At 45.8% G+C, this 26787-nt stretch overlaps 1 protein-coding gene across 1 annotated transcript in view; it reads left to right on the plus strand.

The window, feature by feature from the left end:
• Positions 1–26787, plus strand: part of nalcn (sodium leak channel, non-selective) — a 197398-nt gene that overhangs the window by 97974 nt on the left and 72637 nt on the right. The window contains exons 12-14 of the mRNA XM_064311109.1: positions 1897–1983; positions 18771–18902; positions 23973–24140. Coding sequence (XP_064167179.1) covers positions 1897–1983; positions 18771–18902; positions 23973–24140 — 387 coding nt within the window. The remainder of the gene's footprint in view (positions 1–1896; positions 1984–18770; positions 18903–23972; positions 24141–26787) is intronic.

A 26787-nucleotide genomic window follows, 5' to 3' on the forward strand; every position in this document is an offset into this window, starting at 1 on the left:
AAAGTCCTTGAAGAAGTCTCCGGGGTCTTACACAGTCGCCACATGCTTCTTTTTTATCGTGGTTTTGGCAAGTTAATGGTTCCCGGAAACATTATTTTTGTTTTATTTTTTAGTTTTATTTTTTGTTCTCTCAATTTCCTCAAGTTTTTATCAGATATTTAATTATCAATTGCGAGACTTTGTTTCATTGTGCTTTAAACTTGATTTATTTTAACTAGTCATATGTGTTTCTCAAAACATGTTGAAAATTACCATAAGACTCTTTTTAACTGAAAAATTATTTTTTAACTGCCATGGATGATCTGTGATGTCCTGAATTGTTTGCCCCTTGGCACACCACTGCTCTGTGACCTTGAAAACAATTATCCCCCGTATCTCCGTATTTATTAAATTTAATTACGATCAGACGCCCGAGTCTTCTGTTAAAAAGGTCATTAAGGAAGGACGTGAAATTTCCCGGTCTTTGGGTGTGAAACAGAAGGACTTAAAGCTTCTGCCTTTGATCTCAGGGAAATAAAAAATGGATTTTAGAGATCCGCTGGGATTGGACTGAAGCATTACAGAAAGGTCTTTAAAACCAGCCGACTAGGCTTTTATTGATTTATTTATTTTTAATTGATCGCAGTCGCATTCAGACGATGCATAAATAACCAAGTGATGACTGTTAGACAATGAAGGGAGATTGGGCTTTCACATTTTACTCCATCTTTTTTAATTTGAAGTATTCTCTGAAAACCTTTCATTGTTTGGGAACCAGGAGGGCGGTATGATCTGGTTTGTTGTGTATGGAACGCATTTATTTTTAATTATTTCCTGTTTCTGCATTTAAATGTTTAAGGTAACGTGTATTTGAAAGGCAAGTCAGAGTATATGTTCGAAAACAGAAATTGTACGTATAAAATTGTATAGCCAAGCAATATCAACATAAAAAGCTACAATGTAATATTCAAAATGTTCTTTTCTAAATTGTGAGCAAAGCAACATAATATATTGGTGTGAATTGTCAAGCTCTGCAAAAAATGCAGCTATCTAGAGGATGACTGGCTTTTTGCATGCCAGTGCCTGCAATATAACCATGCAGTACTTACTCTACAGAAGCTCAGACTCCAGATTTGGTCACAGTTAATTAGCCTAATTAACACCATTTTTCTGTAGCTATGCCAGAGACCTGCCTGCCTGACTCTCCTCCTGTGTCTCAGAAATCCACTCTTCCTTTGCTGCCGATCCTTAGACATGTGACTCCCTGCCTGATCAATCAGGAAGTCGATTGGCAGTGCCCCCCCCCCCAGGGTCTTTTTAGGCGTGGGGTTGAAATTGGCATGATGAGTGATGCATGCTCAGAGCTCGAGTTTGTTTGATTCCTTTGGCATGTTGAACCGCACCACATCACACTGGATTTAGCCTGAAGCTTAACAATGAATTGAAAAATGGAAAAAGTAGTGTTGTTTCGCTTTTTTTTTTTTAGGTTTTATTTTTGGCGTTTATCAAGTAAATCTCAGCTGATAGTACATAATAAGACTTGCTAAATGCATTCAGGGTGATTTTTCAAGCGTAGTAATGCAATTCTGTGCAGGATGCATTTATATAAGAACTAGCGTTGCATTTTCAACTGACAACAGTGGGTCCTAAAAGCTTAATCTGTCCACTATTGTCATGTGAATTGTGTGTGCTCAATGTATACAAAATGTATGTTGTTATGATTCATACAAAATTACTGACTGGTGAAAGGTGTGAATGATATTCTTTATGTGTAATTTGTGGCGGCTGCATATATTTATAATATTTTTCTTTGTCCTTCCCTCGCTTTCTCTCCCCTCCCTCGCTCTCTTTCTGCCTCTTTCACTCACTGTTTTTCCTTCTCCTATCCTCCCTCCCTCCCTCTCTCTCTCTCTGCAGATGTTCCATGAGGATTCTGCAGGTGGATGGCAGCTTGTGGCAGTAGATGTGAACAAGCCACATGGAAGAGCTCCTGCCTGCCTCCAGGTACCTGAGTCCATCACACACACACACACACTGTGCACACACACACACACATTCACTACACACACAAACACACACACACTGTGCACACACACACGCATTCACTAGACACACACACAAACACACTCACACTGTGCACACACGCACATACACTACACACACTGCATGCGCACACACACAAACGCTCACAAACACACACACACACACACACACATATCCTTCTCTTCTGCCTCTCTCCTCTCTTTCACATTACATTCATTTGGCAGACGCTTTTATCCAAAGCGACGTACAAAAAAAAGTGCATATCATGGTCGTAGACAACTGCTGAACACGGGTTCAGTAAGGTACAATACTTATTTTGTACAGCTATTTCTAGCCAAGAACACAGTTCACACAGTGAACACTATTCTCACCTAACCTCTGCAAAGCCAACTAGGCAGAAGAATAAGCTACAGTATTAGGACAAATACAAATTACCAAGAAGTGCAGGGATGGGGCAACATGTAACAAGTGACAGGAAAAAGGTTTTTTTTTTATTTATTTATTTATTTATTTATTTATTTATTTATTATTATAAAAGAGTGAAATATACAGCGTGGTGGTGGTTAGTCTAGGTATAGTCTGAAGAGATGAGTCTTCAGGCCACGGCGGAAGATGGGTAGTGAGGGGGAGGTTCGGAGAGGGACGGGGAGTTCGTTTCACACACACGCACACACACGCTGGAAAAACCTCTGCACGTGACGTCCACCACATGTACAGATGTTTGTCTTTCAGGTTTTCTGTTTTAAAACTGCGAAACATTATGCTCTGAATAATATGATTTCCATGAGAAGATTACTCATCGTATTAATTTTTATATCATTTGAGATCAAGCCCGCCACACTGCCACAGCCACAGCTCAGATGGATACCCTGAACATGACCATTAAAATCATAAAATATAATATTTGAGTTACTTAGTGCCTCAGGCAATCTGACCCAACACAATCCCGAGCTATGAAAGGTTCATCTGTCGAGAGATCAGCACAGAATAATGGAGCGTCACGGCTGGTGCATGGTCTTTAAATCTTTATATTTATTAATGTCTTTATTAATGTTTTTTTCTCTCTCCATTGCTTGGAGCTTTGTGAAAGCAACATGTATTGATGTTTGTCAGTATAAATCAAGTTCTGCCAAGCCCAATCACTTAATGAAATAATAAACCAAATGGCCCCATGATTAATGCTCCAGCGTTACCTATTTTAATTGTTCAGCTGAGTAATAAATGCATCTAGAGTTCTATTTATAAACTAATCTGTCTGTTGCTAATGTGATTTGTGTCGCCAAGTTTCGCGATGACATCACTTCAAACCGAAAATAAAAAGATGACTCTCCCAGGTACGCTTCCGCTCTCTAGGGTCAGTTTGAATTTAATGGTTGGTCTTGAACGGTAAATTCATCCTGAATCGCGGAGCAATTGCTTATTAGCATATGAAAGGCTGCGATGAATCATTGCTGCGATGCTGAAAGCCCTTTCATGTGAAACGGCATCACTTAACCGCTAGCGCTGCCGCGGGGGGACGTTTCGGAACAATAAAGCTGTGGGCAGTTCCAGACAGCCCATAATAGGAATCCTCGCACCTTCCCCGTGGCAACTGACATTCCGGAATCCCGCTCGAGCTCCTCGTCCGGGCCTCAGACCTGGAGCGGAGCAGGGGGAGCTGTCGATCAGGAGCCAGGCTGCAGTGCTGCAGGAGTTGGGAGTTAATGAGAGAATAGCGGTGGTGTGTGAGGCTGTGCCTCTTGGACACGGAGCCCGCGCGTTTAATGGCCCTGAGGGGGAGCAGGTGGGTTTGCCTGACCCCCCCGTTAAAAGAGGAGTGAAGCTCTGTACTGTACGTGCGAGAACGTGGGGGGGGGGGCTTTTCTCCGGGGGAGCGGGTCACGATGGAGATCATCACGCAGTTCACTTCCTTCAATTCCAGCGGCTTTTCGGCTAAGAGCAGCGGCTCGAGATCTGTGAACGGGGTCCAGAAAGGAAAAACGACAGGCTGTCGAGTCGCGAAAAATCCATGTGTGAGAAAAAGGAAGAGAAATCAGGATTGGTTTTGGTTTTGGTTTTTTTTGACACCTGTCATTGACAGAATGTGATGGTGTTCTTGAACATTTTCTCTATGTATTCTGACACAAACATGTTCAAAAACATTTCGTCTCTTAGCCGTCCTAAAGCACGGGTGTCTTATCTGAAAAGGGCTGGCGTCAGTGCTGGTTTTTTTTGGCCAAACACTATGACACCTGATTCAGATAATTATCTAATCGTCCTCTTCAGTCAAGACCTAGCAGAATCAGGTACCTGAGTGCTGGACTGGAACAAAACCACAGCATTCAGACTGGCTTTTTTAAGTGTAAGACTCCAAAGCCAAAATAGAAGAAAGTTTGCAACAAGCACCCTTGGATACACCAAACTTCAGTTCAGATCAGGCCAAATATAATAGTGTTCTTTTCAAGGGAAAGTAATGGGGTTGTGAATACTTTTGATCCTTATTTTTAATTACATATATGTTTTTATAAATACATGTAGAATTTGAGAAGTTATTTCGTGAAGCAGGGTGTTCCTGCCAAATAGCATTTGTGCTCAGTGAACCTACCCTGGGTATATAAAATAAAAAATACATTTTGATATATTCCATTGAATCATTATCAAAGTAGAATATTTCCCAATAGAATACACCAATGTTGTGATTAAGGGTACATTTCCATGTGATCTCTGTACTAATCGGCTCAGTACAGGTATATGTAAACACCATTAGGATGTGAAGTGGGGGATACTGTGGGACTGGGCATATCAAGGATACTGTATATGACTCTATAATATAGATATTTTTACACACACATTTTAAATGTCAGAGTAATTATGCCTATTTGTGTATCAAAGGGTGCTTGTTGCTTCTATTTTGGCTTTTCAATTCTTACACTTAAAAGCCATTCTGAATGCTGTGATTGTTGTACATAAGCAAAGCATTAGTTATGCAGGTTTTAAATATGTAATGCATGTCATTTGAAAGCTTTTCCATGTTTTTCTCTTTAAGTCAAACGGTTATGGTTCACAAGGCTTCTGGCTTCTCTACAGGCCACATAACGTTAATTAGAATTAGCGTTTTTCTATACAGTAATTCATCATATGGATGAAATTATGTTTTCTGAGAGACTGTTCACGACCCCTGTTGTATGTTTGTTTATATTTGTCTCTGTTGTGTGTGTTCTGTTCTTCCAGGTCATCATCTGTAATCATCCGTTCCTGTCTCAGGTTACTCTGGTAACCGCTGTTTGCCGCTTACCGGTGGAGACTGAGACTAGCTCCTCGAACTCGCGCTCGGTTTTTTGTGCGCAGTGATTTGACGTCGCGTATTTGACCACATTTCGGTTGATTCCAGTTCCCGTCCAGCCCCTCTGGTTTGTTTGTTGATTGGATCTCGTGTGTGACCCCCCTGACTCGTTCCCTTCGACGCCGGTTCTTGCCCTAGCCCTTCTGGTTTGTTTACACCGTGATTTTGGGTGTTCGACCCTCCCTTCGCTCGTCGTATTCAATTCCAGTTCTCGTCTAGCCCCTCTGCTCTGTTTGCTGAATATATTTAGTGTTTGGCCGTTCGCTCGTTCTCGACCTCGCCTCTTGTGTGGTGACTCCGGTTGGTTAGCCTGCTCTCAGCTGGAATACAGATCCTTTCCGCTGGGACACGACTTTGTTATTTTCGCTTTGTTATTTTTCCCTTTATTATTTTTTTTGAAGGTGACTCCGGGTGAAGTTTTTAATCTCCGTTGGGGGGGGGGGGGGGAGGGAAACGCTATTCGGACTTTTGGTTCGGGCTCAGCGTTCAAAGCCGGCCCGTCCCCTGTACCCTTTGAAGCCCGGCCAGTTTTCGGTTAGGTTTGGATCGGCAGACAGGGACTGGAGTTACCAGTCGGTTTACATCATTAGTGCCCCATACACATAACGCGTTTACATCTGGATTCATTCAGTGGTATGGACTTATGTACATTTGGCATTAATCAACAGGATTAAGTCTGTTGGCTCGACTATATGTCATTGGTTTTGAGGGTCATTCCAACCAAAAGAGAGACTGTGTATTTCCTTTCCAGTTGGTCTTCTAAGCCCAACCTGACCATTACTCATTTGAAAAAGGCTTTTTTATTTTATTTTTTGTATCTTTTATTGAAACCGTTGAAGTTTAGGGTCCTTTTTTTGTTGCTAGAGAGGCCTTGCCAAGGCGCAAAGCAGTAGTAATCGGCGCAAGAAATACAGCCTTTTCAGTGAAAAACCGACGGAAGGTTTTTTCAGTAGGTGAACGCCCCAGCCAGAGAAACGGTCTTTCTGATGCTGCTCTAATATTAAATGGATTGTTCCGCTCGGTGCTGCCGTGTTGAAAAGGCCTCTGGGAGCAAAGAGCTCGCACTCTGCTTGAGAACTGAGAAGGAATACAAGACCCCGGCGCAAATATAAAAACCTATTTTTAGTTTTATAAACGTGAATAAACGGCGTATAGAATTTATCTGCCCGTGTGTGAAGTCTCTGGAAACCTGACGCAATAAAAGCAGAGTGGTTCTGGTGAAAGGAGTGGGCCTAAATCAAAGGGCTGTTTCCTGGATCCTTTTGTGTTGACAGCCACCTGTACGGCATGTGGGTGTCCTTAAAGGGACAGACCAAACTTTTTTGGGAGTTTTTTTCTTTTACTTTTTGACTATCCTTCCCTTAGATAAGATCAATACTGATCCAGTACAGTAACATTAGACTATATCTTTGGGCTGTATGTTAACAGTGCCACTGCTATGAATGGTTTCCCCTGATGAGACTCGCTAAGCAGCCAATCCCCTTTCTCAGGTTATCGTGTTGACCTTCTGGTAGCCGCATTGCCTGATCGCTCTTTGTTGCTAAGATCTAAAAACAGCCTGGGATATTACCGAGAAATAAAACTCCTCTTTTGTGTGTCTTTCCCTTTTTTTTTATAGTTTTACGAGTGTGTCATGCAAGGACACGTTTTTTTGAGTTGTTTTGAAAGGACTCTGTGCGGTTATATTTTATTACCAGACGCTCTCCGCGTCCCTGAACTCATCGGCAGGGTTGCCAGGTCCGTTGCGAAAGCCGCATTAATAACCCACCGTTTCTGCACCCGGGTAATTGTGCTGCCTGGGCCAGCTGCTCCAGTCCTGAAATGGTGATGGATCTCTTTAAGAGGATTTCAGCGTGCGCCTTAATGTGGGAGCGGTGACCCAGGGAGGGAGGAGGCACCTCCAGGCTTATTTGACACACACACACACGTACGCACACGCATGTGCGTGCATACACAGACTCATGCACACTCACTCTCACACACACACACACACACACACACACACACACACCAAGCGCATACACACGCCCCCAAGAGGGAACCACTCCATCGCACTGCATTTTCAGTGGTTAATAGTGGGCAGCTAAAATGCCATCAAACATCATAATTACAGTTCATTGTGTCAGTCACATGGTGGGTGGCTGTGCGTTCGTGTGTGTGTGTGTGTGTGTGGTGGGGTGTGTGGTGTGTGGCGTGTGTGGTTTTGTTTGTGTGTGTGTGTGTGTGGTCTGGTGGCAGTTGGAGAGTGTGTGGTGATGTGTGTGTGTGGTGTCGGGACGGCGGAGTGTGTGCCCTTATCCGCGGGGTCCCAGGCAGCGCGCGGATCAGCCCGGCGGTAGTCACGGCGTCCGTACGTGGCTGATTTTGACCCATTCGCTTAGTTAAACAGCCTCTGTGGCTCGCGTGCTTAAACTCTCTCTCCTCTGGTGAAGAGCATTTAAATCAGGACCCCCACCAGGCTCAAAGGGATCCCGGGAACCCCCCACCCAGGCTCAAAGGGATCCCGGGAACCCCCCCCCCCCCCCCCATCATAAGTTAAAAAGGCTTTTATCTTAAAAATGGCTTAATAAAGATTGGGAACCGAGGGCGTTGAGAGTGCTGTTGGGGACCCCCTGCGGTCCCTTGATGGACCCCCTGTTGAAAACCCGGGCCTTGTATCATTTCACATGGAAAATACTGTTTGAAGCACATCGAAACAAGTTTATTTATTATTATCTTCTTGCGTGTGAATAGGTGAGCAACTGTTTAATAACTGTGAAATGGATTAAATGGGCCACAAAATTCTTTAAATTAAGAGCCGCGCCCTGCCTCCCTGTCTGCTGCCCCCTTCAGCCCCCGGGAGAGATGGGACGTTTTTGATTGACGCTTCAGACACACTGCTGAGATGGCCTCTGTTTAGATTTAGCCCTTGGGGGGGGGGTTATACGAGAACGCTGCAGACTATTGGTGTGACTCTCCGTGTTTATCAGTGACCCCGCCGTCGTAAATTTAACGTCCCGTTTTATGTTTGCGCTCATCGCTCTCCGTTGTTTAGCGCTCCCAGACTTGATTTATGCGCTGCTGCTAAACCACACCAAAGAGGTCCGTCTGTGGGCTCTGCTTCTCCACGGAGAGCTCTGTGTAAGCATCACACGCTGCTGTATAAATATGTCCTGTCCACTGTCTGACTGGACGTTGACATTAATGCTTTTTTGATGTGGATCATTTTAATTGGACCTACGTAACAGGAATATTGTCTGGAAGCACATATTTATATTGCATTGTAAAACATGAACTGTGATTTATAATGCTGTTATAATGCTTTATAAGCACGGTTATAAACGCACACTTCCCCTGCACCAGTCTGTCTGTCTGGCGGGGCCTGTGTCCGTGTTCTTCTGCTAATGGCTGGTCGTGGGAGGTGTGTGGCATTTTCCCCCCGGTTTACAGTTCCCTGGTCTTCGCCCCTGGCCCACAGGCGGGCGTCGGCTTTAGTGTAATTTGGGCCGGGCGGGAGGGAAAAGACTGTTTTGTCCGGACAGATATTTATGCCTGGTGTTCAGCCGCACTGTTAGTTCTTCAGCAGCGACTCGAATGGAGAGAGGATTTTGGAGTGAAAAAAAAAAAAAACTGATTGCGTTTCACTCGAATGGTTTTCAAGAGGAGGAATACAAATAAATTTGCTGTGACAAATAGGAAAGTCAGATTCTCCAATTTGCCTAAACTTGTTTTTGCCTTTGGAAATCCCCCCTGGGGTTCACTGGTGTGCTCCTTTAAGGAGGAAAACTGCTTCTGTTCCAGTCACAAGGATGGGATATTGTAATTATGGAATAAATTGGATGTAACTGTGCACACAGAAAATTCAGCCTTACACACACACATACACACACACACGTTATGCCCACACTTGTGTACACCCAATGACGTACAGACATGAAGGCACATACACACACACACACAGTATGCACACCCTCATGCATACACATACATGCTCTCGTATGCTATACCTGTCCACTCACACACTCAGGACCACACCACACAACCCGCTCACCGCTATGCACACCCTCATGCATACACATACACATGCCATACGTTCATCTACTTGAACCCACCCTCACACAACGCACTCATACATAGCAGTCTTAATTGCGTAATGCTACCATCCCGTCTCTGGAACACTTCTGAGGTGGAGCCCAGCGCTGTGCTTCTGTTGAAGCCCGCGCAGCCTCATGAGCCGTCTACAGGAACCCCCATCCCATCCCCTCATCTACAGGAACGCCCCAGTCCCTTCATCTACAGGAACGCCCCAGTCCCTTCATCTACAGGAACGCCCCAGTCCCTTCATCTACAGGAACGCCCCAGTCTACCAGTCCCTTCATCTACAGGAACGCCCCAGTCCCTTCATCTACAGGAACGCCCCAGTCCCTTCATCTACAGGAACGCCCCAGTCTACCAGTCCCTTCATCTACAGGAACGCCCCAGTCTTACAGGAACGCCCCAGTCCCTTCATCTACAGGAACGCCCCAGTCTACAGGAACGCCCCAGTCTACAGGAACGCCCCAATCTACCAGTCCCTTCATCTACAGAACGCCCAGATCTACAGGAACGCCCCAGTCCCTTCATCTACAGGAACGCCCCAGTCCCTTCATCTACAGGAACGCCCCAGTCCCTTCATCTACAGGAACGCCCCAGTCCCTTCATCTACAGGAACGCCCCAGTCCCTTCATCTACAGGAACGCCCCAGTCCCTTCATCTACAGGAACGCCCCAGTCCCTTCATCTACAGGAACGCCCCAGTCCCTTCATCTACAGGAACGCCCATCACCAGTCCCTTCATCTACAGGAACGCCCCAGTCTACAGGAACGCCCCAGTCCCTTCATCTACAGGAACGCCCCAGTCCCTTCATCTACAGGAACGCTAACCGTGTGTCAGCCGGGGGACGAAGCACATGAAGTCTCAACGATGGGGCGAAGCAGCGATGAAGCCTGAAGGTGTTTAGAGAAGGACTGAGAGAGAAAAAGACACAAAATGGGAGCTATCAAAGGCGGGGAAATCTCCAGCAGCCGGGGAAATCTCCAGCAGCCGTGGCCGTTTAAATAGCTTTTGACAGACTCCGCTCACGCCCGTGTGCCGCTGGCCCCTGTGACACTAAGTAGGCCACGTCACCTCCAGTGCGGCGGTATGTCATGTCAGAGAGAAGTGAGCGCTATCTTTAGCCGTTTCAGGGGAAGGCCAGAGCAGGAGAGACTTAAAAGGGCTGCCGTCCCACAGCACCGTCCGTCGCGGCGGGGGCCTGCTGCCCGAGGTTACTCTACTGCGCCAGATTTTTATTTTTTTTTCTTTCCGGATTGCGCACCTTTCTCCGTTAACGAGTTTCGACCGGCGGAAGTCTATGTATGAGCGAAGTCAAGACCCTGAGAAAATGAAGTCATCTGTTCGTCTCCCTCAGCCAAAACACCCCTGGGGGGGAGGAGGGGGGCTGGGGGAGGGGGGGGGGGAGCAGGGTGCATCTGGAAAGCTGGAAATGTCAAACTGCTTTGTCACGTTCAGTGTGAGTCAGAGAGACTGCCCCAGGAGTGACGCCTGGAACCCAGTCCTGAGGCTCCGCCTCTCTCTCTCTGTGTTACTCTGGAGAGCCGGTGTGTGCGTGTCTGCTGTGATCTGTACCGGGCCGGCCTGTCTCCATGCACTCTCTGAATCCTGCCTTTCTATTCGCTGGCCCCGTGAAGCCAAACCATTCAATTGGCTGAAAACCGTCCGATTAATTCCCTTCTGGTTTTTTGCGCTTTATTAAATTGCTATGCTAGGACGAGGGGCAGCACTGAGCACGTGCGAGCCAACGTTTGCGTTGTTCTCACCAATCTGATTAATAGGTGTGGTTTTTAAAGGGGGGGGGGGGGCGTGTTAATGCCTCCCTGCCATAGCACTACTGCTGTCATGTAGGCCTGTGATTAGGGCAGCAGTGTAGGATAATGGAGGTAACTGGGGGGTCTGCCCAAATCTGGTGTAAAACATTCGCATCCCTAAACCAGATGTAAAACATTAACACATTTACACCTGATTTATTATGAATAGTTTTGTGTAGTTATGCATATTTTTTTTCTGTTAGACATGGACTGCACATAATGTTGGCAGACTTATGATGGATTTTCAAAATTATAAGGCACCAGAGCCTCGGGGTGGTACATGTGGAAATGATTCCAGTAACGCTATTTATTTTATTTTTTTCTTTCTATGAGATATCACATGGAATGACGTGTGGGAAATCCCATTTCACTCAGTGATGAGTACTGCATCCCGCTCAGCGGCAGCGTCCCAGAGGTGCTATGCATACGAGGCTCCCGCAGAGGAATGGTGTTTCTCCCTCTCATTCAGCCTGCTGCATCCCGCTAGGAATACACCCGCGTCATGTGACCCTGTAGTAATACATAAAATTTGTGGGCATTATTTTGCTAGCAGCAGTTGTGGAAAGGTTGAATCACTGTAGCGATAATCATCAATCATTCAGTGAGACAGTCGCTCGGTGTTGGGCAAGTGTTGCATAGCATTCTGGGATACATTCTTTGCCCCCGCACCCCCCTCTGGAGAATATTCTGTAGAAATTCACACAGGCATGTAATGCAGTAAATATGTTGGAGTCATTTCCTGCTTGAAATGCACACAGTGAATATGTTCGGCAGGGTTTTGCTGGATTTTCCCCTATTGAGGGTGCAGTCTGTGTCAGTTATAACTGGGGGTGCAGTCTGTGTCAGTTGTAACTGGGGGTGCAGTCTGTGTCAGTTGTAACTGGGGGTGCAGTCTGTGTCAGTTGTAACTGGGGGTGCAGTCTGTGTCAGTTGTTACTGGGGGTGCTGTATGTGTCAGTTGTAACTGGGGGTGCAGTCTGTGTCAGTTGTAACTGGGGGTGCTGTATGTGTCAGTTGTAACTGGGGGTGCAGTCTGTGTCAGTTGTTACTGGGGGTGCTGTATGTGTCAGTTGTTACTGGGGGTGCTGTATGTGTCAGTTGTAACTGGGGGTGCAGTCTGTGCCAGTTGTAACTGGGGGTGCTGTATGTGTCAGTTGTAACTGGGGGTGCTGTATGTGTCAGTTGTTACTGGGGGTGCTGTATGTGTCAGTTGTAACTGGGGGTGCAGTCTGTGCCAGTTGTAACTGGGCGTGCTGTCTATATCATTTTTTTTAACCATTATTTTAGAGAAAACTCAAACTTAGGATGCAATGCTGTAATATTGACCTTCAGGAAACAACTAGAAGGTCAATATACGGTGGCAGCAGCAGAGTCTTCAGCACTCCTGACTGCGCCAGTTTTATTAGGGTGTGTTTGGATGAGTTCAGCCTGAATAAGGGGAGGTCTGTTCCATTCCCGGTGGGCCTGTGTGTTTGCAGGATTTAGCTTCCCCCAATTACCCTGTCAATTAGCTAATTAACTCTACACGCCACCACCAGTTGCTTTGGACATTAGACTACAGCAGAACATTTGCTGCAGTATAGGGATGCACACGCAGTGATCAGTCGTGATTGATGGGCTTATCAACAAGTGTTGCTGAAATGTCAGAACATACGAATAATTGGGCTCATTAAATAATTAAGAGCAGAAGTTGGAGTGAAATCCTGAAACCGTTACTGCCCTCCTTGCCCCCATGTCCCAAAGTGCGGGTGGGGGGGGGGGGAAGGGGGGGGGTTGAGGGGTAGGAGATGCCTTCAGGAGCTGCTAAGTGCCTTTCTCAGATGAGATTTTGTAAGTCTGGCACATTTTCTCAACGTGTCAGTTTGAAATTTTCTGGGTGACCTACAGAAAGAAAAAAAGTTCCAAGAGAAAATGAGAGACATGGCTAACATTAATATTAGTAATTGTTAACATCAAATTTATTCACTAGTATATTTTTCTGTGTTGACACAATCCGTCATATTGTCAGAACAGTAATTACCCATTTCATTTAAAAAGAAGTATTTTACGTTTTGAGAAATATAGTTTCAGTGTTTAACATTAGAAATAACGGATGTATTTTGGTTAGCTGTTGTAGTTTTTTTTTTCTCCCTGCATTACACATTTTGTTTTGTTCTTCAACCCCTCATAGCTGTATAACCTTTGCATGAAGGGTTTTTATTGAAAGCACCTAATTGTTATTGGAGTAAGTCACTCTAAAATGATCTAAAGCACATGCTGCTCTGCCACGAGGTTGGCCCTTAATGGGTCGGGCTACACCAAGGGGGCAGATGGATGTGCGTCAGCCTTAATTCATTATGGACGTGGGCTTGTCCGACAGAGTTAATGGTCCATCCATTCGCTCGTGCACGCACCCTCCGAGACGTCCCCGTGTGCGCACACACGATATTAATGGACATGAATCAAGCGCCTGACAGGATTTACAGCGCTGGCTAGCGTACCTTTAGCTTCAGTGGTCATGTGTGAGGTGGCTGTTCCAGTTCTCTGGTGAGGCGAGGCCATTGCACCATTGAGCGGCCTGCTAAAACCCAAACTGCTCCAGTAGAATACCCGGCTGTATGAGTGGACTGTATATAAAATAATGTAAGTTATTTGCCCATTTATGTACTTATTTATTTATTTACTGACCCTTTAGCCATGTACTGTATGTAAATGTTATTACTATTTTTTCACTCAGATAGAGGTGCCGCGTGAATGGATTGTGTGTAGAAAGAATGCAAGCTGTGGAAGTCACTGGATAAGCATCTTGGCTGAATGTAAATGCAGCCAGTGTAGCCACAAGCAGCTTTTTTAAAATTAATATTTTATCCCCGATTTTTTATTTATCTACCCCCCCCCAAAAAAAAAACCCTGCCGTCTTCATAAGGAGAAGGCAGTATGATCTGTGATTTGATGAAGAGATGACCTGGGTGAAATGTTGGCGTTTTGGTCTTTGTACGGTAGAACATTCTTTCACACGCGCTCGATTTTATGCGGCTGGATAATTGCGGAGGCGTTTCAAGTTGAGCGCTTTCTCGAGGGTACGGTGCTCCACCGGGGATTCGAACCCACGACCTTGGAGTTCCAAACCCAATTCCCTGACCGTTAGACTGCACTGCCGCCCCATCTGCTCTGAAGGGCGTGCGGTAGAGGAGAGACAGAAGCCATTCAGAGGCCGACTGCCTGCAGGTCCGTTAGCAGAACTGGGCTCTCAGGACGCGTTAACTTTAAGCAGTTCTGAATTGTAACGGGCCTTTCAAAATTGCCATTTAATGGAACCTTTTCTGGAATTATCCGCAGCTGCGGTGACTGTTACGCCGGGCACCCACCGCACGCGTCGCGTATGCGTCGCGTAAACAGCACGGCGAAGCAGCACGACGCGGCGCGTAGGGTGTCTCCACTGGTTCCGTTTGTGTCGCGCAAAGGCTTGCGTAAAAGCTATATATTCCTAGTAGCTCTCGCAGTATACAGTGGGATTACATCGTGTATTTCATGTTTGTTCAGGACTGTTGATTATGGGTTAAGTGAATACTTTGGTGAGAGACCTTTTTCAGTTTGTTAATTTGGTAATATTTCGTTAACTCGTAAATACGTGAGAAAGTAAACGCTTTCAAGAATTACCATAAACTTAAATCGCAACGTAGCCTGCATAACAATCAATCTCAAACTGTATTAATTTATTTGCTTGGTTAACAAGCGTGCCAATTTCATGAAGAATATGTAATGATCATAATAATAATAAATAATTCGTAATCAACCATTGGGAATTCCCGTGTTGTCTTGTCATTCACGTCAAAACATTTATAGGATCATATTTAGTAAAATCAGCTAATCATGAAAAAGACAGTAACAGTTTAATCTTGAAGAGATATGAACACCACAACGCCATGAACACCGGAAGCTTTGAAGTACAAGTGCGATAGGCTACGTCTTTCTGTGGTGTATTTTCAAATTTACCCACCCCCTCCGCAAAATAAGACAGCGAAACTAAGTTTGCCTTTTCCCCAGGTTCCAGTTATTTATTTATTTATTTTTACAAAACGAAAAGGCTTGTATTTTTTTTTTTGGTGCTTATAAAATATCTGGGAGGTAACTAGGGACCACACCCCCAGTAATATAAGGATGAAATATAAATCAGAGCATGTATACCTAGCATTTTAGAGCATATTTCTGTGTATAAACAGGCCATCGTGACGCGCGACAAGCCGAAAAAATAGAACTGAAGCGAAAAACTACGCTTCAGTTCGCTTGTGTCGCGCGAGCTTCGCAGCCGGTACGCGACGCGTTCGCATCTGGTGGAGACGACGTCGCCCGCTGCCGTTGTAATAACAGTACTTCAACTACGCTTCAGTTACGCGCGTAATACGCGCGTAGTGCGCTCGCGGCCGATACGCGTGCGGTGGGTGCCCGGCTTTAAGCGTATTACGCGCGTAACTGAAGCGTAGTTGAAGTACTGTTATTACAACGGCAGCGGGCGACGTCGTCTCCACCAGATGCGAACGCGTCGCGTACCGGCTGCGAAGCTCGCGCGACACAAGCGAACTGAAGCGTAGTTTTTCGCTTCTGTTCTATTTTTCGGCTTGTCGCGCGTCACGTTGGCCTGTTTATACACAGAAATATGCTCTAAAATGCTAGGTATACATGCTCTGATTTATATTTCATTCTTATATTACTGGGGTGTGTCCCTAGTTACCTCCCAGATATTTTTAAGCAGCTAAAAAAATACAAGCCTTTTCGTTTTGTAAAATAAATAAATAACTGGAACCTGGGGGAAAGGCAAACTTAGTTTCGCTGTCTTATTTTGCGGAGGGGTGGGGTAAATTGAAAATACACCACAGAAAGACGTAGGCTATTGAGTGACGTAGAAGGGAATGCACCGAGCAGTGGTTTGTTAGCTCGAGTATTGGAAGATAGTTTTTAACCAACCATTGCTCAGCCTATTTGACTTCTCCGATGTCTTCGTTCGCCGTGCTTTCAAAAGGGCTTGTTAATAAAAATCAGATAATCCACAGAGCTTTAAAAAAATCAGATTATTTAGTGGTCTTGCCGATGAAAATGCACCTATTTTATAAATGAAGTTGTAAGCAAGCCTTTATTGCACTTGTACTTCAAAGCTTCCGGTGTTCATGGCGTTGTGGTTTTCATATCCCTTCAAGATTAAAACTGTTACTGACTTTTTCATGATTAGCTGATTTTACTAAATCTGATCCTATAAATGTTTTGACGTGAATGGCAAGACAACACGGGAATTCCCAATGGTTGATTACGGATTATTTATTATTATTATGATCATTACATATTCTTCATGAAATTGGCACGCTTGTTAACCAAACAAATAAATTAATACAGTTTGAGATTGATTGTTATGCAGGCTACGTTGCGATTTAAGTTTATGGTACTTCTTGAAAGCGTTTACTTTCTCACGTAGGCTATTTACGAGTTAACGAAATATTACCAAATTAACAAACTGAAAAAGGTCTCTCACCAAAGTATTCACTTAACCCATAATCAACAGTCGTGAACAAACGTGAAATACACGATGTAAAAGCCCACTGCAGACTGCGAGAGCTACTAGGAATATATAGCTTTTACGCAAGCCTTTGCGCGACACAAACGGAACCAGTGGAGACACCCTACGCGTCGCGCCGTGCTGCTTCGCCCTGCTGTTTACGCGACGCATACGCGACGCGTGCGGTGGGTGCCCGGCGTTACATGAGAGGGGGACCAGTTGCCGATTATTAAATGATCTCCTCTAAACCTCTGAGAACAGGACGTTGTTTTCAGAGTCCCGATTTATCTAAATGCTGTTTGTGCAGTTGGAAGCATGAGAATTCAAGGCAGGAATATTTTGCTTTTAGTGAATTTTTAATTTTAAAGCCGCTGACAAGCTAATTGTTAGGAATCTCCAAAAAAAATTTTTTTTATGTAATTCCTATAATTTCAATTATGAATTGCTGTGAGGAGTTTTCCTCTGCTGAGTGTCCTATGCTGAGGTCTGTACATTAACCTTTCCAGATAATTATTTCCAGTAATTAAAGGTAGCATCTTCTCTTGAGGGGGAAAAAAAAATCATTTTATTATGCTTTGATTATATCTGCCTGCAAGATAATGGATGATTAAATTACATATCAAGATTATGAAAGTTGACTGAATAAAAAATTTTAAAAAAACCAAACATATTTTTCATATCTGTACCTGACTCTTAATATAATGTGTGTGTGTTCGCCTGTGTGTGTCTGTGCGTGCGTGTGTGCGTGTGTGTGTGTGTGTGTGTGGGTGTGTGTGTACTTTCGCATGTGTGTGTCTGTTTGTGTGTGTGTGGGCGAGTGGGGGTTTGTTTGGCTTTTCATGGATGAAGCACCCTTTACTGAGGGCGAGACCTCTTGTCCGATATTCAATAACAAATATTGTGACTGAGCTGATGAGGTGATTTACTCCGCCCTAAACAGCAGCGCTGGGATACGGCTTGTTTGTTTTGGGCTTTGGTTACCCCGGTTACAGCTGAGCTAGCGCGCTTTAGCCAGAGCGGCGAGCTCAGAGAGCGGCCAGAGCGGCGAGCTCAGGGAGCGGCCAGAGCGGCGAGCTCAGGGAGCAGCCAGAGCGGCGAGCTCAGAGAGCAGCCAGAGCGGCGAGCTCAGAGAGCAGCCAGAGCGGCGAGCTCAGAGAGCAACCGGAGCGGCGAGCTCAGGGAGCAGCCGGAGCGGCGAGCTCAGAGAGCAGCCGGAGCGGCGAGCTCAGAGAGCAGCCGGAGCGGCGAGCTCAGGGAGCAGCCGGAGCGGCGAGCTCAGGGAGCAGCCGGAGCGGCGAGCTCAGAGAGCGGCCAGAGCGGCGAGCTCAGAGAGCAGCCAGAGCCGCCGTTAAGCCCGCCTGGCCCGAGACGGCTTTATTTGGCACAAAAAACGAACGAACAACAACAGGGGGCGCCGCTGCGTGCAGCCAGGCCCGCTCGACCCTCCCTGGGGTTAATCGCTTCGGTTATGAATCTGTGGAGGATCGGGCCTCTCCTCTACAGAGAGCGAGCCGCGGCCCAAAGCTCAGAGCCACTGACGCTCACGAAGGCCCATGTCGGCCTGCTGCGGGAGACCAAAGGATCCAGGATGTGACAGTACCAATAGCGTGGTGTCTGCATCTGAAAATGCTAATTTGCTGACTTTTTCAATATAATATCAAACATAGCGTATACTGTAACAGAGATTACTGGTTAGCAGAACCAGAATTTATTTAACTGCCTTTTTCATGAGGGAAATGTGGACCAATGTAGTATATGTAGAAATTTCCCAGGCTGAAGATTGGGAAAATGTTGCTTTTGCAGACTGGGATGTGGGATTGAATCATGCACTGCATCGTTTTTCTCTGGAAGAGAGTGTTTTTCTTGTCTTGCTTTAGCAGGAAATACCTCCGCATTCTGAGCGAATTCAGCTGGGTGCTCCCTGCCCAGGTGATTGATGGGTCTGATGAACTAATGGTCTGTCTGTCTCTGTCTGCCTCTGTCTGACCATCTGTCTGTCTGTCTGTCTCCACAGCAACTGATGCGCTCCTCAGTGTTCCATATGTTCATCCTGAGCATGGTGGCGGTGGACGTGATTGTTGCCGCGAGCAACTACTACAAAGGCGAGAATCACCGACAGCACTACGACGAGTTCTACCTGGCAGAGGTAAGAAAGTCGTGCCGCCGTTTAAAAATGAAATTAAATAAATAAATAAATAATAAATGCAGATCGCACTCTCAAAACCGATGTGCCAATATCCAACACACTGTTTGTGTTCCTGCTTTGGTGTTGCTTTCAACAGATTTTGTGTCAAAGTTACAGCACTACTTTTGTGTCATAAATATACAATTTGTGTTGCGAAAGGGGACTTTTTTTTAACAAAAAACATTTGTTGAAAGTGACAACAAATGTGTTGTCCTTATCTAGACCTGCAGGTGTGTTCAAAAATGGCACGTTATGCCTTGTTTTTAACACATTTGTTTTGAGAGTGTTTTTTTTTGCATAAAAAGGGATATTGTGGGGAATCCAGGGACAGTCTTTGGTTGTGAGGAATCCAGGGACAGTCTTTGGTTGTGGGGAATCCAGGGACAGTGTTTGGTTGTGGGGAATCCAGGGACAGTGTTTGGATGTGGGGAATCCAGGGACAGTGTTTGGTTTTGGGGAATCCAGGGACAGTGTTTGGTTTTGGGGAATCCAGGGACAGTGTTTTGTTGTGGGGAATCCAGGGACAGTGTTGGGTTTTGGGGAATCCAGGGACAGTGTTGGGTTTTGGGGAATCCAGGGACAGTGTTTGGTTTTGGAGAATCCAGGGGACACTGTTTGGTTGTGGGGAATCCAGGGACAGTGTTTGGTTGTGGGAAATCCAGGGACAGTGTTGGGTTTTGGGGAATCCAGGGACAGTGTTGGGTTTTGGGGAATCCAGGGACAGTGTTGGGTTTTGGGGAATCCAGGGACAGTGTTGGGCTGGCCTTTGTGAGCAGTTTTCCTGGGCAGAAGATCCCAGTGCTTCTGAGGGCTCTGGCGCTGGTGAATCAGCTCTGTGGGGGGTGTGTGGGAGGTTATTAAAGTTCTGCCGGGTGTTTGTCGAGCCCCCTCCCGTGTTCTTCGTTTGCTGACGTGCGATGGAGCCGTTGGCTCATGTTCTCCCTTCAGCCTCTGATACTTTATTGAATTATTCCCCGTCTGAAAACTTCAACGACTGTTCCGATTCTCTTTAGAAACACAAAGTTGAAAGGTAAACCACTGGTGATGTTCAAGGTGTAACCCTTCTCCTAACGCCTCTTAAATGTCATGTGCTTGGCTTGAACTTCCACAAAAGGATTCAATGAACAGCCAATAAATATTCAATTCCAGATGAATTTAATTTTTCATAGTCTTGTCGTGCAGTATTTTTTTCCAATGAATTCAGTGTTTAAAATGGCTTGAAGGGATTTGCTAAAATATTGTTATACTGTATGTATTATACTAACTACTTATTAAATACCATGAAAACGCTTTGCTTCAAAGAAGAGAGGCCCTGTTGGATTCTTGTGATAGCAGGTAGAATTTAAGCTGAGCAACTGACCTGGTGTAGTGACAGCAGATGCCTCTGTAAAGTGGTATTTTCTTCACCTGTCATTGTGGATATTTCATTTTTTTCATCGTGGTGAATTAGGCGGTACAGTCAGTTTCTCTAGGCCTTCCTCTGTAAGGATGTTCCAAGCCGCGCTGTCTTTATCAATGCCTATTAGACAGAGCCGTGTCCTGAACTCACAGCGCGGGGAAATGCGCGTACAGTTTCGTTTCAGTCAGTTATTCCAACGCTGCAGGAATAACAGATGGCGTACAGGAGAAAAGGTTTTTTTTTTTTTTTTACCTCAATGTTCAGATCATTTCAGCTGAGAACATTTTAACTGACAAAACGTGCTGTTTCCAGCTGCTCTTGGCAGTTTAAAGCGACGGGTTTTCTTTTCAAAAGTTTCACTGGGAAGGAAAGCTGAAAAGTGCAGTTCTTTCCACGTCCCGCTGCTTGGCCCCGTGTGATCGCTGGGTGTAATCTGGGGAAGGTAACAGGAGGATGTTTTAATTGTGGTTCGTATTCTTTTCAAACCCATTTTGGCGTAATGAGAGGCGACTTCCCCCGCCACTTTTTGTTTTGTAGCCGTTAAATTCTGTCTTTGTTCCTGTCTGTTTGAGTGCATTGCCTTTCACTATGAGCTGAGTGCCGAGACAAGGGCTTTCCTATTACTGTGTGTTTCAACAAGAACCTTCTGTGCGTCTGTGTGTGTGCGTGCGAGAGAGAGGGTGAGTGTGTGTGTGTATTTGTGTGAGAGGGTGAGTGTGTGTGTGTATTTGTGTGAGAGGGTGAGTGTGTGTGTGTGAGAGAGAGAGTAAATGCGTGAGTGTGTGAGAGAGGGTGAGTGTGCGTGTGTGTGCGAGAGAGAGAGTGAATGCGTGAGTGTGTGTGAGAGGGTCAGTGTGTGTGTGTATTTGTGTGAGAGGGTGTGTGTGTGTGTGCGTGCGAGAGAGAGGGTGAATGCGTGAGTGTGTGTGTGAGAGGTTGAGTGTGTGTGTGTGTGTGTGTGTATTTGTGTAAGAGGGTGAGTGTGTTTGTGTGCGTGCGAGAGAGGGTAAATGCGTGAGTGTGTGTGTGAGGGTGAGTGTGTGTGTGTGTGAGAGAGAGAGTGAATGCGTGAGTGTGTGGGAGAGAATGTATGTGTGTGTGTGTGCATGTGTGTGTAGGAGAGAGAGCTCGGAAAATAAACAGTATTTTTATGGTTTCTCATTCATCTATATTTTTTCCAGGTAAACAGGAAAAATGCAAAAAAACATAATTTAAAATGATATTTTTAGCAAATTGCCCTGTAATTGCCATTATTTGGCTTGATATCTTTGGCATATTTGGTTTGGCAAGTGGTGCTGTATTTCTTCACAGTGTCAATATTATTGATTTGATAATGCATTTAGCCCTTAGAAAACAAAAATGTTTCTTTGCAAACCAATTAAACATTATGGCGTTAAAAGAACTCCTGTAGATATGAGATGTGGGCGTTCCCAGGGTGCACTGCTCTGGCCGGACGCTGCAGCCGCGATTCGCTGGCCTTCGCTCTCTTATCGCTCATTATTTTCCCCGTTTGCGTGGATCAGCTGCTGCTCAGAGCGTGGCGGCGCTCCGCAGGTGAGGCGTGGAGGCGCAGGAGCGTAGATTAGAGATCGGAGACGGTGAGTCAGCTGGTGAACACCGAGAGAGGAGAACAGCTGTAGGGAGAGAGGGTCCCTTTTAAATGTGGAGGAGGAGAAATAAACTTGGGTTGTGATTAATTGCAAGGGCACATCGTCCTTCCTGTTCAGGTAACGTTTTGTACAGACCGCCCCCCAACGCACACACACGCGCATGCACACCCACACACACATCCATATCCATGCACACATACACACATGGACGCACGCATGCACACACACTAACACACACACACACACACTCTCTCTCACACACACACACACACACACACACAGCCAGCTCGTGCCTGCAGTGTTCTCTCTCTCTCTCTCTCTCTCTCTCTCTCTCTCTCCCCCTCCCCCTCTGTCCCTCTCCCTCTCGCTTTCTCTCTCTCTCTCTCTCCCCCTCTCCCTCTCTCTCTCTCTCTGTGTGATTAGTATGCAGGTGGTGCAGTGGTGCTCTGTGTGGAGACCACCCTCTCCTCTCACAGCTGAATTGTGGAGATACGCTTGGGGAGCCCCAGGGACTATGGGCCACATCCACATCTGCCACTCTCCATTTATATATTTATTTTATTCCCCCTCCATCGCTACGGCGATGGGGAAGACAGGTTTTGTTCTCTGCCATTTTCTTTTTTTCGCTTTCATTACCTCATTTCAATACATGTGTTGAATTAATTTACCACCTCCCCATCATCCCCCCCAATTCGATTCATGTTTAATTAGCAAAGGCTAACAATGTCCAGAATGAGCAGTAATTTCATTCTGCTCAATTTACTGTAAACTGCTACAAAATGAGGATGTTATGGCAAAACAATGATGGCTAGTGTCGTAAACGATACAACAGGCTGCCCCACTGCATGCTTGACGGTTCTGTAGAATTTTCAAATCCAGCCATGTTTGGACAAGCAGATAAGAATTGGGTGGTGCGGGGTGGCTGACCTTGTTAAGAAACCGTGTTCTAGAGCAGGCTTCAGTCCCTGCTCTAGAGCAGGCCTGAGCAGGCCAGAGCAGTGCTGGCCCTTCTCCACTTCCTCTCCTGGGTTGACAGGGAGGTGGTTACATTACATTACATTACGCAGACGCTCTTATCCAGAGCGATTCACACAGCATTCTGCACAGCATTCACATTGCATCCATTTATACAGCTGGATATATACTGAAGCAATGCAGGTTAAGTACCTTGCTTAAGGGTGCAACAACAGTGTCCTACTCGGGAATTAAACCTGTGACCTTTAGGTTACAAGACCAGCTCCTTATCCATTATACTACACTGCCGCCCTGGTTGTGGTGATCATGAATATACACATATATACACGCACACACACGTTCATATTGGGAGGAAGTGCAGGAAAAACTGGTTACCAGAAATGTTCCTTCTGGCAAGAAACAAGACCTCTTTATGCCTATGCAGCACCACTGTGCTCTGCATCATTATTGGGTGCTTGCCGCAAGGTTGTTAGTAATATTTATAACTACAGATTCTGGCTGTTCCAGTGGTTCCCCAAGTTCTGGTGGAAAATGTACTTTGTCAGCTATATAATGAGGATGGAGCGATATTATTTGCTTCTTGGTGAATATTAACTTTGTCTCTCCCTGTACCACTGTCAGCCATTTTGGAAGCATGCCAAGATTTCCACAACTTTCAATGGAGCCCATTTAAAAAACCTTTATAGTCCAAAGTGCAAATAATATGATTTAGCCTGATGCAAGTACGGTAATAGGAACAGGGAAGTTTGTGGTGGAGCGTGTTTGGTGTGATTAGCCTTAATCTGGAGGAACAGTTTGGTCAAGAAGAAAATAAGGTGATGTAGACTCAGTTTTTACCCTAAACTTTGATGTAATGGAAGTCGTAAACACACTTTTGGAGAAATTTGGTAACATGTCTTCCTCCCTGTTCATAATCCATGAGTGTCATATCCCACCTGGAGGTCATGGGGTCAGAGAGAATAGAGGTTTGCAGTCGGGGGGGGGGAGAGTCCTGGGTTTGACTCTGTCTCTCTCCGCTGCCCCCCCACTCCACCCCCCCCCCCCCAGGTGGCCTTCACCGTGCTGTTTGACCTGGAGGCCCTCCTGAAGATCTGGTGCCTGGGCTTCACTGGCTACATCAGCTCCTCTCTGCACAAGTTTGAGTCTCTGCTGGTGGTGGGAACCACACTGCACATCTACCCCGACCTCTACCACTCCCAGTTCACCTACTTCCAGGTACGACTCCTCCCTCTCTCTCTCTCTCTCTCTCCATCTACCCCGACCTCTACCACTCCCAGTTCACGTACTTCCAGGTACGACTCCTCCCCTCTCTCTCTCTCTCTCTCTCCATCTTACCCGACCTCTACCACTCCCAGTTCACCTACTTCCAGTACGCCTCTCTCTCTCTCTCTCTCCATCTTACCCGACCTCTACCACTCCCAGTTCACCTACTTCCAGGTACGACCCTCTCTCTCTCTCTCTCTCCATCTACCCCAACCTCTACCACTCCCAGTTCACCTACTTCCAGGTACGACCCTCTCTCTCTCTCTCTCTCTCCATCTACCCCAACCTCTACCACTCCCAGTTCACCTATTTCCAGGTACGACCCTCTCTCTCTCTCTCGCCTCTTTTAATGTCTGTGCTGTGGAACCCGTGGAACCCATGTAAACTCACACTCACAGCAGTGTGGGGGCCCCATGTTCTGTGTTCTGGGTTTTCTCTAAAGCCAAAAAATGCAAGGAGCACTTGCAGAATTCTCCTATCCCGCTGGGTTCTGCAGATGAACACGGTCTTAATAATGAAGAATATACTCCTATTCAAAATGATATCTTTTAATAAAGAGAGGTTTACTGGTGAATCTTTAGTGATGCTTGGTACAGCAGTCTGTTTATGTTGTTTCCTACACTTAAAATGAATTCTTAACTTGCCTCTTTGCAGTTTGTCTAGACAGACTTGCTTTGACGCAATGAAAAGTTTTGTGACGATACCAATATTGATTCACAGCTTGAGAGAAATCTTCTGTTAGAAACTTGCTTGCTTGTTCATTTTGTTTGTTTCTTTGGCCATGTTCATTTTCTTTTTGAGTGTTCAGATGTCTGTTTTTTTTTTTCTTCCAAACAAACACTTTTCACACATTTTGTGAATGTTCAAGAGAAAGGGGGAAAATGGAGAGTTCAAAGATGATAAAAAGCAGGCCTCAGATCTTTTGTTAACCTCTAACTGTTATAACGTACGTTTTCTTTTTCTTTGTTGTCGGTGGATTGTCTGTAATCTCCAGCACTGAACTGCCGGTGTTTAAGAGAAACAGATTGTGTTTTGTCTGCGTTCGCCTGCAGGTTACTTTTACGTTTTTCTGCGGTCATTTCACATCAAAAAAAAGGACCTGCACCGTTGGCCTAGTCATTCCTTTAAATGTCAAATTCAGTTTGGTCCCTCCGAGCCTCTGGAAGGAATTAGCATGAAAAAAACGGCACCTGTTTTGTAGCATGTGTTGCCAATCACGTGGGCATCATGGGTAATGGGAGACTGCTCTGGTTGCCATGGTGCCAGTAGGAGCCAATCGGTGAGTGAGAACGGAATCACCTGTTGTTCTCGTCCACCGTTTTTTTATGAGAAGTCTTGACAGGAACTACTGCGGCCCATCTCCCTACGGCTGAGCGAATCGCTGTGGATCGGAAGAGCGTCATCATCATCGTGGAAGATATCGGTTCACTTAATTTTGCCACAGGGTTTTTTTTCCCACCAGCATCGTTGAGAATTATAAATGTTAATTCATCCATTAATACAGTTGTGGAATCACAAAAACAGCGGTGGCAGAAATGGTTTATTTTCTGTGTTTTTTATGTGATTGATGAATATGTTCAGCGCTGTAGGTGAGAGAGAGAGAGAGAGAGAGAGAATCAGCCGCGTTGAGGTGATGGAAATGCAAGGTGCTCGACAGGCAATCAGGGTAACATAAGGCGAAGAAAGGAACAGGAAATCTTAAAATAAAAATGAAAAAAAAATCACGAATGTATTCAGTTAAATAAATGTGGAGCCTGTCAGATATGGAACAGAGAGAACAATGCCTCCATACCTGCACTTAAATCTCCGCACACAGAAGCCCTTCCTGTCCTCGGGCGCTGTGAGAAGCGTTTAGCCGGGATGACGTTAGACAGCCTGACAGACGGGGGGCGCTGTGAGAAGCATTTAGCCGGGATGATGTGAGACAGCCTGGCAGACGGGGGGCGCTGTGACACGGAAACATGGAGGAGAGGACTCCACACAGCGTTGCCGCGCGGATGCGACAAAAAGAAAAAATGAAAGGTTATTTATCACCGTGAACGCAGGGGCTGTGAGCAGCAGGATAGTGTCACAGTAAACCCAACCGTGAGGCGCGGACGCGATAAAGAGAGCGGGGATAACCTCACCAGCGCGTCTGCGGGGATGCCACTCGTCTGTTGTTGCCCTCACAGGAAGGGGGACGGTAGTTTCACTGAGGTTGGCGCGTACGGTTTTATTCGCTCCGGCAGACAGCCCGGGCACCGAACGCCTGTTCTGTCTGATGCGTGTTTCTGACGGATTGCGACCGTCTCTCCCAGCCCACCCCATCCCATCACGGTTTCATGGTACTTTTATTTGTGTACTGGAAGCTCTGTGCCTCGTAGATACGCTGTAGAACTGCGCCGTCTTGCAGGTTCTGTTCGGATTGCACGATGGGGCAAACGTACTGTACACCTGACTTTGGAGGTCGCCGTGAATGTGCTGTCGTCTGGTGTGTGTTGGCGGTTGACAGGATAAGGTGTTTCCCTAACAGGCCTTAACTGGTTTACTAGGTTTTCGCGTTTGCAGTTTCTGAGTGTGTACCTGAGTTCACGGTTTCTGTGAACCCCGGTTTATGCAC

This window comes from Anguilla rostrata, chromosome 15 (genome assembly GCF_018555375.3).
Source record: "Anguilla rostrata isolate EN2019 chromosome 15, ASM1855537v3, whole genome shotgun sequence".
In the NCBI taxonomy this organism is placed as follows: Eukaryota; Metazoa; Chordata; class Actinopteri; order Anguilliformes; family Anguillidae; genus Anguilla; species Anguilla rostrata.